The sequence below is a fragment of the Mytilus californianus genome, unplaced genomic scaffold, assembly GCF_021869535.1.
Source record: "Mytilus californianus isolate M0D057914Y unplaced genomic scaffold, xbMytCali1.0.p SCAF_4, whole genome shotgun sequence".
NCBI lineage: Eukaryota > Metazoa > Mollusca > Bivalvia > Mytilida > Mytilidae > Mytilus > Mytilus californianus.
The window spans coordinates 10884168-10901028 of NW_026262690.1; the positions used below are offsets into that span (position 1 = coordinate 10884168).

General features: G+C 31.7%; 1 protein-coding gene across 1 annotated transcript; it reads left to right on the forward strand.

The window, feature by feature from the left end:
• Positions 1 to 967: 967 nt before the first annotated feature.
• Positions 968 to 9088, forward strand: LOC127737459 (D-beta-hydroxybutyrate dehydrogenase-like). The gene is made up of 8 exons (XM_052248165.1): positions 968 to 2582; positions 2868 to 2992; positions 4301 to 4423; positions 4956 to 5059; positions 5321 to 5393; positions 7037 to 7098; positions 7999 to 8052; positions 8496 to 9088. Exons 1-8 carry the CDS (start codon positions 2434 to 2436, stop codon positions 8586 to 8588), a joined length of 783 nt encoding a protein of 260 aa, XP_052104125.1. The 5' UTR covers positions 968 to 2433; the 3' UTR covers positions 8589 to 9088.
• Positions 9089 to 16861: the final 7773 nt, after the last annotated feature.

Genomic DNA, 16861 nt, shown 5'->3' on the forward strand with positions numbered 1-16861 from the left:
ACAGATATATTCAGATGAGTGGATGCTTCAACTTGAAAACTCATACAGTTGTGCAAATTCTGGAGTGAGGATAAAACACCCGCAAAGTTGTCCAATAATCAATAAAGAAGTCCAAAAACAAGCACTTATAATAAAAAATGTTAAAAAAACATCGCCCAGTAAGAAGGAAGTTGCCTGCTTTTGACAAAATATAGTGTTACAGTATTCTATATTAACAGCACTTCCATGTAATGTGAGGAACCTGTTTAAAATACTTGAGAAAAATTTTATTGTTTAGATAAATCGCATTTATTATCGTATATATATATATGGATATTTACTGTCATGATAACGATATATAAATCTTGATACAGTTCTTTGTATAGTATAAGTTTTAACTCGTCCATAAATTCATTTATCATGCAATTAGTCATCAATTGGACAAATAACAAATATATACATATTTTTTTGACCGAAAGACTGAAAACAAAACATATGATACAATAATATCTCCATCTGTTTGCTCATGCGTCAAATCTCAATAGTTAACTTTGAGATTTTAACAGGATCGCCAGAGGAAAGGGCGTTTCTGAAAACAACAACTGACATCGTCAATATAAGTTCTACAGTCCCCATATGTCTAAGAGTCTCATTTGAATAAAAAACCCTTAATATATATTTAACATGCTCATCATCACCCATCGGCATTTCGTGTTTTTTGTCATGACAAATTGATGACACGTACTTAAATATTAGTATGGTCAGGCGTCTGGTCGAAACTACTGTTCACTTTGAACCCCCTTGGACTCATTTTGCTTTTTTGGTACCGATTTTCACTCCGGTTGTCGTCTGTCCTTGTCTGTTCTAACAGGTTATATGTAACATTCCTTTATATCAATGTTAATACAATATTAATGAAGTTGTTATCTTTGTTGATTCACCAATAAAAATTAATGATTAAGCAAAAATGCATTAAGGTAATATATATTTTAAATATATCATTACATGCTTAAGGACTATTCAAGACATATTGATAAATACCTCATAAAACTTGACTAATAATAAATCTGTTAGTTCTGGATGTTATAGCAAATATTCAGACATAAAAACACCCTACATACATAATACAAACATACTTCTTTATATACATATACATTTTGTTAAAACTTCAAGTCCAAAATGCACTTAAATGTTTTACATATATATATGGTGGGCACTTCAAAAACATAGTTACAGGAAGACAAAAAAACCTAGCTGTGCTTTCCTTAATAAGAGTTTGAATAAACTGTTTGAACTGAAAGTAAACTCACATTTATATTTTTTAACAGTCTAATACTATCACTGAATGAAAAACTCAAAATAATTTTATGCATTTTGTTGTATTCAATTGATTTAGATTACACGATTCAAAATAGCTACATTTTTAAGATACAAGCAATCACACGATTTGCCTGAATGCTAAAAAGGGAACAGACACATGGGAGCAATCAAGAACAAAGTCGACAGACGAACCTATGACAAAACCATCAACAAAGAAAGACAAAAAACAGTTCACAGTTCTACATAGAAAAATATTAATCATGCCAGAAGGCTAAGAAATCCCTGCTCCAATAGTTGTACCACCTTGTTGCTCATGGCAAGTAAACCTCAATTGATATAAGTCACATACGACGAAAAGAGAACGAACTTATTGCTATGATCAGTTGACCGTGTCATCTTCGTCACAGATATTCTAAAACAGCATTAGTGTTCAAGGATCCTTTTAGTATTTTTATTGTTATTTGTATCACCGACTTGACAGCCTTAACCACATTGTAACATATATAGCTATCTTCGTATCTGTTCACACATGTATATCTCAATCAGATAATCCATGGGTTTAAACGTCATTTTAAATAAATAAGATAGAGGATGATTTTCTAATGAACTATATAAGGTAAATTGTATAAATAGTTATAGTTCTTTTGCACTATATAGTTCATATTGTACTCTCAAAAACAAACTGCAGTTATTTGTCACATTAAAAATTATATCAGTCAAGATTTATACTGTTAACGTTAACGAAAAACATTTCTTTATGCAAATTCTTAATTTTTTTTCTCACATACTTAACAATGAAAGATATTAACACAAAATTCGTATATGTTTACATATATAAATTGATACGACGACATAATCACAACCTGAGCTGAATTTATATCTGAATTTTGAATCAGATGTTTTTCATAATAAATGCGAACGCACACAATTGTTTTTCAATTATACAATGTAATCTAAACCTCAAACATAAGTATGTTAATTGTTGAGACAGAGAATTGCAACACTGATTTCGTAATTGAAATAAAAATCTTAAACTATACAGCTGTGTTCTTAAAGGAAATCCATCCTCATAGATTTCGTTTTGTATTCAATGTATTTGAAATAAATTTGCTGTAGGAAAGATAGCCCTGTATCATGGAAGGGAAAATCGCTGTAGTAACAGGATCAACCACTGGCATAGGACTCGGTGTCGCTCGGCATTTAGCTAATCTTGGATGTAATGTTGTTCTCACAGGACTCGGAGGTGCAGCTTTAATAGATGATATAGTAGAGGAGTTCACTAAGTAAATGATTTAAGAAAATAAATTATTACCCCAATGTACCTGTGTCCTGTTATACATATGACAGTTTAATTTATTGTTTGAATCTAAACTATTGACTGAAATACAGTTACTGCTAACCTTTTTTTAAATAGCATTAAATATTGTAGTTTTCTTTTTCATCTTTGTAATAGCATTAAACAACATACATGTAATAAAATAGTCTACTAATTTATTATTTTATTTTTGACATTTCCCCTGTTTTTGGCATTTTCAACATATAACTATCTGAAAGATACATAATTACAGAAGATATGCTGGTAAAACATATTTTGTTCCATGTGATTTGACAAAAGAGGATGAAATCAAGATATTCTGCACGAACATTTGTAACGTCTTCCCAGAGGGTATAGATATTCTGGTAAATAATGCAGGTGAGTGTATGTATTTAATGAAAATAACTGTTTCAAATAACAAATGTTATGTGAAAGCTCTTGTTTTAAAACACCAAAAAGCACAACAATATAATCGATGTTTAATCACCAACAAACGCGCGGATTTTCCTAAATCATCGTTAAATCAGTCATATATGATATGGCAAAACTAATTTCCTGCCATTAAAGAATAACATTCCAATGAATTTTGTTGTTTCGTTTGTGTAATATATCTATATATAGTTGCAATGATGGTCTTTAGTTGTTTCGTTTGTGTAATATATCTATATATAGTTGCAATGATGGTCTTTAGTTGTTTCGTTTGTGTAATATATCTATATATAGTTGCAATGATGGTCTTTAGTTGTTTCGTTTGTTTAATATATCTGATATGTTATATATGGTCTTTAGTTGTTCATCTGTGTTTTGGTATTACTATCGCGTTGCTCAATTATTAGTAATACTTAAATCAAATTAAAGTTTTTCAAGTAATGTATTATGTACTGTTGTTTGTCTGCCGAATATTTTGTCTGCTTGTCATTGACTTAATGTTCAAGTATTGTCTCTTTGGTTTCTTCTCTACTTTTTAGTTGCATCCAGATTTGTTTAGAAGAAAATAAGCAAAACCTGTGTTTCAAGAACGGGATAAAATATTACATTCAATCTTTTCCTCGATAGTGACATTACCAATGGCGACTTATCGCTGGGTTTTTACTTGCATAGGTAACACGACGGTTGTCATATGTGGAGAAGGAACTGTTTACCCTTCTTGTGCACCTGAGTTCATACTTGATTTATTTATCAATCATCGAATATAGTTTTTTACCTGATAAAAGCAACACCAGGTGTGCCATTTGTGCAGCAGGAACTAACCACCATTCTGACGACTGTAAAACTGCTATGAATCAGTGAATTTCCTCAGCTCCAATGTACATTTAAACAATGTGAAATTAAGTTTCCCTTTTAATTTTTTAATCCTGGGGGTTCCCTTTGTTTTACATTTTAAGTGGATTGTTTTCCTCCTAACATTTGAATTTTCTTTCGTATTATTCATCCTTGGACGTTCGACATATTTATCTGACCTCAGTCTTTCTCTCTTCTTCTAAGGTTCATGCGATTCAATCCGGTTTTTTTTAAACTTTCATATAAATCTTCTTCATGGGTTTATGAGATTTGAATGTCGTTAACTGCTTTTGCCTCTAGCTTTCCTCTACCAAACAGAACTATTTGCTGTACACACATTTATATCCATCTACGCATATTCAACTTTTGCGCTATACATTAAAAATTCTATAAATTAATCCTTAGGAATCCAGTTTACAGCAAGCATAGAAACTTATCCACTAGATACATGGAATAATATGATGGCTGTTGGTCTGACAGCTCCCTTCTTGTTGATACAAAAGTTCTTACCAAAAATGAAAAAAAAAGGTAATACATTCAAGAAAATATCATATCAGAAGTGGATCATGAGTGTTAAACATGTGTCGATAGAGTATGTTAGAGTTATCTCGCTTTACTTGTGACAAAGAAGATCAGTATAAAATTGTTAAAAGAAGAAATGATTTGATTAATTTGAATAATCACTAAGAAAAGGAACAGTTAAGATTTTAAAAGAATGAACAGGGCAAGTATTTGGGATGGACTGCATAAGAATGTCAGTAAAAATACAGTCCGAAAAACATTAGAAAGTATTACGCTCGAGAATGAATACGCCATTACGGAAAAAATATAAATGCAAAGTATATTAGAACCCTAAGCACGTGAGATACATAGTTAACATTATAAAAATAAGAAGATGTCGTATGATTGCCTATGGTGACAAATTTCCACCAGAGACCAAATGACGTAGAATTTGGCAATTATAGGTCACCGTACGGCCTTCAACAATAAAGGAAACCCATACCTCATAGCAAGCTATAAAATGATGATCATGTACATGTTATTAATGATTCCATTACAGGATGGGGAAGAATCATTAACATGGCATCCATGATGGGTATTATAAGTGGACCACAATTGGCTGCCTATAGTGCCTGTAAATCAGCATTAATTGGACTTACAAAGGTATGTGATTCTGTTTTGTTCGTCATCAATTAGATTGATAGCAGATGATTGATTAATTGATTGATTGATTATGAAACGCCTTTGGTATATTTTTGAACAAAATATAAATATAAAAAATATTAGACAAGGCTTTAATTTAGGCAACATTTTTTTCCGCTGTCAAATAATGAATTTATTTAAATCTAAGTGATACAACCCAAAGAAGACGACAAGACAATTGATCTATTATCTACTTAATAAAATGATGTATTATATCACTAGGGTGTTGCACTAGAAGCCGCCCCGCACGGTGTGACATGTAATGTAGTCTGTCCAGGTTATTCTGATGCACCAAGTAAGTTATGTAGGTTTTGCACTGTGAATACACGTAAAATTTTACTCAGGTAAGGGGAGGGTTGAGCACAAACAAACATGTTTGCGTCATGGATTTTGCTCATTGTTGAATGCCGTTTGGTGACCTATAGTTGTTAACTTCTATGTCATTTGGTCTCCGGTGGAGAGTTGTCTCATTTGCAATCCTACCACATCTTCTTATTTATATTTTTTAACTCCTTCTGAAACGTTCCTTTCTGTCCAAATCCAGGAGCCTAAGTCTAGCTGTTTTCATTTGTTATGTCATAATTTCTTTGCGTTTATGCTTGCTATTAGCTTAAACCAGGCCGTTAGTGATTTCGTAATGTTATCCCGGTGCTGTAAGGATATTGGTAATGCTTATTGTTGTAGGACGGTAACCTGTATTTATAAATATCCTTGACTTTTGGTTTTTGGTGGATAGTTTAATCCACCATTTTCTACATAAGGTAAAGTCAGGAATATGACTGTTGTTTTCCATTCGTTTGATGTGTTTTAGCTTTTTTGAATTTGCCATTGGATAAAGGACTTTTCGTTTTCAATTTTCCTTGGAGTTTTGTATTTTTGTTATTTTACTTTCTTCTTATTGCCAATCATACCATATCGCCTTATTTTTTAATGATGTAAGAGGACCAAAAATTTGCAACTGGATTTAAGATAAATACAAATAGAAACACTGGTTTTAGTTGGAGTTATCTACTAAATTGTGTTAGTCTACATACAGTTGAATCTGACACAGTATATATCGTATTAGGTCACTAGCACACTGTGTAACTATTATCTCTGGTTATTAAAGGACCCAAATGTAAAACAATTCAAAGGAGAAATCTAATGTCCTGATTTATGCTCACAACAATAAATGAAAAACTATTATAACGAAAATGCCTGTACCAAGTCAGGAATATGACAGTTGTTATCCATTCGTTTGATGTGTTTGTTTTTTTTTATTTTGCCATTTGATTGGGGACTTTCCTTTTTGAATTTTCTTCGGAGTTCAGTATTTTTGTGATTTTACTTTTTATGACCGACAGAAACTGATTTCAACCACTTGTCTGCAGATACCTGTTCTGGGACAAGCATAAAAACTGGGGAGGATTAAAGGTGTTTGTGAGCGTTCTTCCCTTCTCTTACCTGGGAAACTGGTGTAACAAAGCAAACAATAGCTCAAACTGTAAAAATTAGTTGAAAGAGGCTAGACACATTATATCGATATTAAGCAGAACAAAACTAACAAAGTGATAATTAACACAAAGGGGAATTGTTTGCCTTCCGTAACTACTAAACTGAGACATTGAAACTACATTTTGGAAAAACTTGAAAAAAAGATTCTATCCGTTATCACAGAACCAAAGATTCTATCGATTATCGGCAGAACCAAAGATTCTATCGATTATCACAGAACAAAAGATTCTATCAATTATCACAGAACCAACTTATTAATCATTTACAGCATTTGGAAGATTATCAATTTGCGCAATTCATACCGCCAAATAAATCAATAATTACGTTCAAGGTTGAATTAGAAAAATACAGTGTAGAATAAGTTACCTCCATATTTCCTTTTTGAATTCTTTCCAATATATATGATAACATTCTAAGTATTTACTAATTTGTTTTCTATTGTAGTATTTTATCACAAAATAGAAAAGCATGCTGTTGCAAATTCTCTGTCTTTTGATTGTGCTAAGGTAATGAATGTTGTTGTATAACTAAACACGAAAAGAAAAACACAACATTGCTTAAATTTTTGAAATGCGTTCCTCAATCATGATTCTTGACTGGATTTTAACATTTTGTAAATTAGGGGTTTTTATAATTGCAAAATATGAAAAAAGATTATATACCGCATTAATATATCTTTAAAACTCGCATTATATAAGTTCCGACGGCATTATTTGGTCCCGGAGAATATCATCAGCCCAGCAGTCACTTTTGTGTTGACATGAAATATTATTGATATATACCTATTTCTGTAAATTTGCTGTTTATGAAATTTGAACTCATTCGAAACACTAAAGTTTTCCTTTCCCCTTGTGTAGATTGCTTTAGCCATATTATTTTTGCACATGTTTTTGGCATTTTCGGTTTTTAATATTATTTAACTTTGTACATGTATTTGATTTGGCCTTTCAACTCTTTTGATTCGATCGTCACTGATGAGTCCTATGTATACGAAACATGCGTCTTGCGTACGAAGTTGTGTTATTGTTCTTTGCCTTTTTGTCGTTTTTCTCTTTAGTCATTGAATTGTCTGTTTTTATTGGACTTATGATTTTTGATATGCTATTCAAAGATAGACACGTGTCAACAGGACACCTTAACGTTCAGCTTGCCAAAGCTGCGATTCAAGAAACGACGAATATTTAGTCAGGAATATGACAGTTGTTTTCCATTCGTCTCGTTGGTTGATATAGTCGAGAGTTTGTTTTCTCAGGTTTTAAGAGCCTCCCCCTTTTTGAATTTGACTTTGAGTGTTGTATTTTTGTTAATATTTTTTTCTTACGCTTAACTTATCCATCTATAGGTCTTTCTTTAATCTATCAATCTATTTGTATTTCTATTACTTATCTCCTAAAGTTGTATTACAGGAAGAACTGTTTAGTACACTCAATCCACACAAGAAACCGATAACAGTACAAGAGGTAAGCTCTAATAAATTATTCTGAACAACATTATTTAAAAGTTTAAATAATAGTCCACCACGGTTAAAACATATCAAACGTATTTCTTATTATAAATGTCGATCAAATTGTGCTATAAAAATTATGATATGGGCTCTTTAACAACTGTTTTTTTTTTACCTATAAACTAATATACAATGTTCGAAATGTATTTCTAAATTAGGAAAAAGAACACAAGGCAAATGACAACATGTAGACCGTAAGATCTAAACAAAATGTAGTTAAAGCCGATGTAATGTTTAGGTTTAAGCCTTCCCAATGAATGTTATTCTATAAAAGTGCTTCGGACACCCTCGGATGTTTAACGTTTTTGTTATTACAAATTCTAACTGAACTGATTATTCCTATTTCTCTAGTTCTTTGTTATATGATCAACAATTATTATTTTGTTTTTCGTATTTTAGATTGCTGAGCTGGTGTCGTTTCTTTGTACTTCCGGTGCTGACAGTATGACTGGTTCTCCAATATTAATGGATGCTGGAAATACAGTTAGATAGATTACTGAGCTGGTGTCGTTTTTTACTCAAGATAAGGAGATTGATCACTAAATTTAGACTAAGTGATCACTCCCTCTTAATTGAAAAGGGGAGATATTTTAAAATCCCAAGAGAGGAACGACTTTGTCATAAATGTAAAATACTAGAGGATGAGAAACATTTTTTACTCTATTGTGATTATAATAAAACACTAAGAAATGCCTTTGTTGAACACATATGTACTGAAAATAATAACTTTAATAATTTAAATGAAGAAGAAAAAAATCATTATTTACTAAATCCATCAACGCCTTTACAAACAAATCAGTTAGGATCCTTCTTGAAAAAGTCATTAGAACTGAGGGCAGGGGACTCTTAACAGATTGTTTGTTTTTATAAAATTTTGATGCTGTTTTTATTGTGTTTGTTTGATATGTATGTATATATGTTTATTGTGTTAATACATGTTGGTCACAAACTGTAAAGTTTATACGACAATGAAATATTTGATTTGATTTGATTAAAGCGATTTTAATGTTACTTTGTCATTTCTTTTCACCTGACGTTTTTTTCTTTGTTTTTTTTAAAACTTTTGAATAAAGTATTTCTATACGGTACATTATCCGCAAATAAGATTATAAAAAAAAGGAGAATTGCCATGGCGTTGTCAGTTTGTTTTCGATCTATGAGTTTGACTGTCCCTCTGGTATCTTTCGTCCCTCTTTTGTCTCATTTACAATTATACAACATTTACTTATTTTTATGTACACGAGAAAAAACCAACGACCTGATTATTATCAAAGATGTTCTAAGTCTGTTTATATTAGAAAGCAAGATACATTTACTCTAATAGAAGCTGAGTTGTAATAATTAGGTTACTCAGACCCATACTTTTAGCATATTTTATTTGCATAAATACAAATTGGATAAAACAAGACTTACAGAGCCTTCTCTAATTCTATTTTATCATGATCAAAAGATATTAACCAACAAATCGCTTTATGGACCATTATTACAGCTTATTAAGATCGCGATTTATAACAGATTCTATTTGAAATGCATCATGGCCCGTATAGCTGAACAACGTGTCATTTGCAAAGAATTAAGTGTTGCTGCAATCTCATTTATGTATATTATAAAAAAGCAAAGGTCCGAGGACAAATCCTTGAAGAACTCCAGCTGAAATATTGCAAAGTTTCGAAGTAGACTACTCTTTGTTTTCTTTCATTCAGATAGCTTTTAATACATTTCAATAGATACCAAAAATCTTCATTTGATGTATAAGTCCATATATATCGGATTCCTATATAGTAGTAAGATATGTGCTTTTGTTGTAGGATGTATAAATACATATTCATTTCGTTTTGAACATGTGCTTATCCCTGTTTTACATAGTTGTGATACGTTGAATAAGAGGACAGAGGAAATTAATAAGGTACATGTAGTAGTGATAACTGATTAACGGACTGATAATCGGCATTTAAAACAATCCACATTTTAACAATAATGCCAGCCTTTAAAAATTTCAAAAATTCATATTCTTATTTTGAAAATAACAATAAAAATATATTTAAAATACGAACTACTCGATAAAAATCCAAATATATAAGACGATATCCGTGCTTACAGCATGTTTTTTTCCGTAAAAACCTCATATTGATAATTTTCAAAAAGCAAACGGTTATAAATGTTCACAAAATGTTCTTCAACAATAAGCTTTATTGTTCATACCAAACGTATTTACAACTAACACAGATTCAACTTAAAATAAGATAAACGTAGTGTTTGTTATCCTCAGCAATACTGTATTTATTAAGTTTACATACTTATATATTTTTTGTACTTGTATTAAATATGACACTTATACGGCAACGTATCTTATCTAGTATCGCATATTAAATGGCATGTTTTTAAAACATTTTTGAATAGTTTTGTGTCATTGGTATCTATCAACCCATTGACTTTGACGTAATGAATAAACCTATGTTTTATTTTATGTGTCTTTATTATGAATGTTAGCATCAAAAGGTTGATATCTTTATTAAAAGTCTTTCAACAAAAAACAATATGTGCCTCGTACGGCTTACACCATTATATGGTATTTTTTGTTACTATTTGAACAATTACATTTGACATCTTTCTTCCAATAAGAATTACTTGGCCAAAGGTAAGGCACATATTCTATTATAAACTTATAGGTTAAATCTAATGCATTCAGTAAATATAAAAAAAAAAAAAAAAAAAAAAAACAATGATAACAGAAAAATGTTTATTTCTTCAGCTTGGTGCTATTCATGGTTTACCAAAACATATACATGTAACATAAAAAAGAGGGGATGTGGTATGATTGCCAATGAGACAACTATCCCCCCAGAGTTAAAATGTCAATACATTTTGATTGAATAAATTGAAGGAATCACAGCGCCACATTAGAACAATCATTTTCTGATGGATGTTATTTTGTTTGATTATTATAATGTCGAAAGATCACGGAATAAAAGATATGTACAATGTGTGTTGTCTTGTCTTGTCCTCAATTACACATCATCTATAAGTTTATTTCTGTATATGTTTATCTAAGTTGACTATTTAAGGTATAAAATTTACAGGATAACCATATTTATCATATATTTAGTACTAAATACAGCAATTTTGTATAATTGATAAAGGTTCTTTACCCCAGTCTGTTTCATCTACCCTGTATCGCATACCCTGTATCGCATAACTAAACCCGTATCGCATACCACGTATCGCATTGCTAAACCCGTATCGCATAGCTAAACCCGTATCGCATAGCTAAACACGTATCGCATACCCCGTAACACATGGCTAAACTCGTATCGCATACCCCGTATTGCATAGCTAAACCCGTATCGCATACCCCGTATCGCATAGCTAAACCCGTATCGCATACCCCGTATCGCATGGCTAAACTCGTATCGCATACCCCGTATCGCATACCCCGTATCGCATACCCCGTATCGCATAGCTAAACCCGTATCGCATAGCTAATAAACCCGTATCGCATACCGGGCGTGACCTCATAGATCGAATGACGTCAAAGTTGGACATATGACGTCCAGTTGCTGTATTTCCTGGCATGATACGAAATGTAACCACATTTAGTTAGAATTTCAGAAAAATACTTGCAAAAGAAAATGGGTCATTTATGACGCTGATTCAGACTAGAAATTTTCATTTTGGAAAATGATCAAAATATTCATTCCCTCTTCACTAGTTTTTTGTTTAAACGTACATGTACATGTATGTGTGTTAACCTTGGTGCAATGGAACTGAGGAAATAACAGTAAGGAATCTATATATTACTATTGTAGAGCATTTGTATTAATTATCAATACTTCTTGTATGTGCATTGATACCCTAAATCAAGGGTTTAAATAGCAAATTGTTCACGTCAAAATCCAATTATTTTGAATAATGCAAATATTAAATGTGGCGTTAAAACACATTACTTGTACATGTATCAATATGAGGTTCCAAATGGGAAAAAGAAAAATTTAAAAATTACATGCATCTAAAAGAGGGTAGCAAAACAAAATGAGTCATTTATGTCAGATTAGGACTAGAACACAGTGGACTAGAAACTCTTATGATGGACTATTTAAACAAATGACCAGATTTCTCTTTTAATACAAGTATTAAACATAATGTAGTTGTTATTTTGCTGTCATATGATCCTTGTTGTGATATTATTGTTTAGTTTGTCAGATTAAAAATAAAATGGTGTTACATTAATATTTATTCATTAGTATCAGAGTTTCATGCGTGGTCATTCCAAGTCCAATGTTTTTAGTTCTAATAAATGATGGGGTTACACAAGCATCAACAATAATCGTGGTATTCAGTATGTATATTTGCCTTCGGGTTTATATGATCCGTTCATCCTATTTTGACTCTTCAAAATTCAAGAGTCAATCCCAACTGAATTGAGGTAAATTATATGGCCTTCCAAATACCGTTTCGATTCCTAACATCCCTGAAGAGACATTAATTGTCGAAATCCGGATATGGTGTACAAATTTTTGCACCCGAGTCATGTTTGCGGTATACCATCTTTTCCGCAAGTTTATTGTTTTCTGTTTGGTATTAAATTAATAATTAAGATCCATTTTTACATCTAGTGATCCGTTTATTTGGCAATCGCCATGGCAGTCAGCAGGGTTTAAGAACATCCGTTGTTCGACCTGCTAGTCAAATGCGTTTTGTTAAAATATATACTTTTTCACTTTTTTGGTCTTTTGGAAGATTTTGTTTGTGCTGTATTTAGACCACTCTACCAAGAAATTTGTTTTGCATGCACACGTATAAAAATTGCGGTTTTTATCCAACGCAATCATAGGTTTGAACGTTGTTTTCAATTTAGACTTGTATATTATCAGATTATTACATGGCATTTTTCATATCGCATGTATTATCTGCCCTAGGTTTTAATATCAGCCCAAGAGCCGCATGGCTCGAGAGCTGATATTGACCGAGTCTAAATTGAAAACAACGTTCAAACCTATGATAGCGTTGGATAAAAACCGCAATTTTTATACGTGTGCATGCAAAACAAATTTCTTGGTAGAGTGGTCTAAATACAGCACAAACAACATCTTCCAAAAGACCAAAAAAGTGAAAAAGTATATATAGGAGGGAACAGCTGACAGTATTGTTAGTGAATGCATTTAAATACATGGTCTTAAAATGTATCATTTGCCAGTTTCATAGCTCTATATTGATCATGTAATAAAGTTATTAGAGACATTACGATGTGGATGTCTCGGCCAGTATGAACGATCCCGAATTTTGTTATGACTATCAGGAAAAGGGATATTAAGGAAATAAGAAAGTCTATATATAAAAAAAATCCAAGTCAGCTGGAAAACTACAGGAAAATCATAATGTTCTTGTCTCTTATATATTTTCGAACGATTTAAAAAGAGGATATCCCATGAATCTGATTCTATTAAAATATATGTTAAACAGATCAATACATGGCAAAATCCGTATCGCATGGTGTATCACCACTCGACCAATATCAGCTGATATTGGTTCTTCGTGGTGATACAGCATGCGATACGGATTTTGCCATATATTATTCTATATATATTCCCTTGGCTCCTTATGCAGTGTTCATTTTCAGTTGTTTCGATATGCACGTATTTGCAGTGACCTCTAACATTTCAATTCGCTTATTTAAAATGGAAGTATTTCGTGTTTCTTCATTGGAATTCTGTTAATCTTTATTTTGACAATACACTAGATCTTGTCTTCCTGTTTTGTTTATGATGTTTCTGTGTGAAACAACAGCAACCAATATCAGAACAAATGACAGCATGACTTTCCCCCAGCAAGTTAGGTACTTAGAGCTTTTTTTCAGTAACTGCAGACATTCTTTGTGTAGTATTTTATTGATTTCTGTTTTTACTTTTCTTTTATGTACTTTTGTTATCAATCTATATTTAAGAAAATGTGCTTTTCCTGTACTGATTATAATTTTATCTTCTTTAATATACATTTTTAGGAAGAGGACTATATTTATATGACAAAAGTACAAGTTTAACCCCGCTACATGTTTATGTGCATGTCTCAAGCCTCGAAACTCGTCAATGGTTACCCAATTTCATAGTTTGGTGCTGTTTAATCTTTGGGATTATCTTTTGTGCAGAGCAAATCTTTGAAAGTTTCTGCTTAATGCACTCTCATTGTTTTAGACTAACATCTAATTTTATTTGCTTCCATATTTCAGATTTATAAATACTGGATACGAAATATTACTTTGTATAAAGTGCATGAAGGTTGAATCATACTTCCATTACAAATCTCTATATTTGTGAACATTTTTTTGTTAGTAGTAAGCATTTCAAAATTGCTTTAAAAATTCTGTAAGCTTTAAAATAATTACATTCTCATCGTGTCTAGTAGGAAGTCAATTGGTTAAAGAGGACCCGAATGACCTCGTACGAACAGAAATAGGAACAAATTGTTGTTGATGCAAGAGTAGAAGATCTAGAATTGAAGGCAAAATCCATGATTATGTTTGAAAAAACATATTGTTATATATAATAATAATTGTATCAAAACATAGTATACTCTATTACACAATTATAGCCTTTGTATTAGGTCGATACGAGGTTATATTGACCTAAGAGAAGCATTCGTCCTCAGTCGATATGCTTTTCTAGGTCGATATAACATCGTATTGACCTCAAAACAAAGGCTACAATTGTTATATTATTAATCGACAATAGATATAGGAAGATGTGGTATGAGTGCCAATGAGACAAATCTCCATCCAAGTTACAATTTATAAAAGTAAACCATTATAGGTCAAGGTACGGCCTTCAACACTGAGCATTGGCTCACACCGAACAGCAAGCTATAAAGGGCCCCAAAAAATTACTAGTGTAAAACCATTCAAACGGAAAAACCAACGGTCTAATCTATATAAAAACGAGAAACGAGAAACACGTATGAACTACATAAACAGACGACAACTACTGTAATCAGATTCCTGATTTAGGACAGGTGCAAACATTTGCAGCGGGATTAAACGTTTTAATGGTACCAAACCTTCTCCCTTTTCTGAAACAATAGTATAACATCACAACATAGAAAAACACACTATAAAATATCAAAAACTATTGCATATAATTGTATCAATTGGGATATCGAGACAACAACGCCTGCACTGTGTATATACATATATTTATCATATACTTAGATACAATTGAAGGCAAGGGTAATCCGTAATATATGTGTAATTCAGGTTTCAGACAGGGTATATTCGGCTCAGGGAATATAAACTCTAAGCCGGGAATGTCACATTATATACCCTGTCTGAGACCTGAATAACATATAATATTCGAATTTTACCACGGGTGTGTACTCAAAGCGTTTGAAGAACGTCATATTAGAATATGAAATATACATTGTATCAATGGATATTGTCATTGGTAGAATATCATATTGCACTCGTAAGATGTTGTGATTTCTCCTCAGCACAATGAAAACCACAGGTTTTAAATCAAATAGGAAGGACCAATTTCCACTGAGTTTATTTCACACTAGGGCCATTGTTTGTCTCTCATTATTTATATAATACAATATCACAGCTCCATATTTGTACTCTCCGGTTCTAATAATATAAAGGCATATATCTAAACAGACCATTAAATCATAAACGCCTGGAGATAACATAAAAACCTCTTTTTTGACGATATATGTAAGTTTTGAGTTTGCATCCCAAAAATGCACAAGAAGGACACCCATAACCAAAGGCAAAATTTTGCTGGAAGTAACCTCAAAAGATTCACTTTGGATACAGGCTTTCTTCGATTTTACAAAAACATGTAAATTCGCAATTCTATATCAAAATGACCCTTTTTAGATTTTGTTATTTCGGTCATATAAAACGGGAATCCAATAGTAGACTTGATGGACAAGAAATATTAAAAGAAGCGAAACTAATTTCTTGAACTTTGGGCACTTTTTATTCAAATAGCATGGTGTATGTTATTATCATTGTTCTAATTATTGTTAATTCGAATCCATGATTTGTTTTCAATTTACAGACTGAATGTTTTTATTTACAAATAAATTTCTAAATAAATAATAAACCATTTATACTTTTTTTGAAATTAATTGGAGTTGCAATTTTGATAAACAAAAAAAACTTGGAAAGTCATATACAGTATCTAAGTTCGAAAAACAAATATGAATGATTCCATGTGCAAAATGAGTACAAACTCACTGTGTGGGAACGGAACTATACTGTTGTTTTTTCATTCGGGAAACTGTCAAGCGCGGCTACAGCATTGAAAAAATAACAAGTCGCTGATGGAAGGTTGGATGTTCACACATAGTACTATATGAAGTTTCTGCTTCAATATTTGGTAGCGAAAACATTTAACATGTACAATGTATATATAAACAAATTAAATGATTACGTCATGCTATGGATTCATTGCTATTCGTTTGGTACCAATTTTCGTGGATTTTTTATGGGTCAAGATGAACCATGCATTTAATCAACAATATTTCTGAACATTTATTTAAATAACGAATGCTTGTAATAGCTGTAGAACTATGCCTTTAATAGGATTTGGAAGATTTATAGACTTTATTTTCAAAAAATATTAAACCATCAATTACTAATGTATCAAAAACAAACTAATTATGAATTCTTTTGGATAAGAATATACATTTTGGTGTCGGATGTCTTGAAATGATTAAGATGTTAAATATTGTGTTTAAAAAAGTTACCGCAAAAACACAATATTTAACAAAGA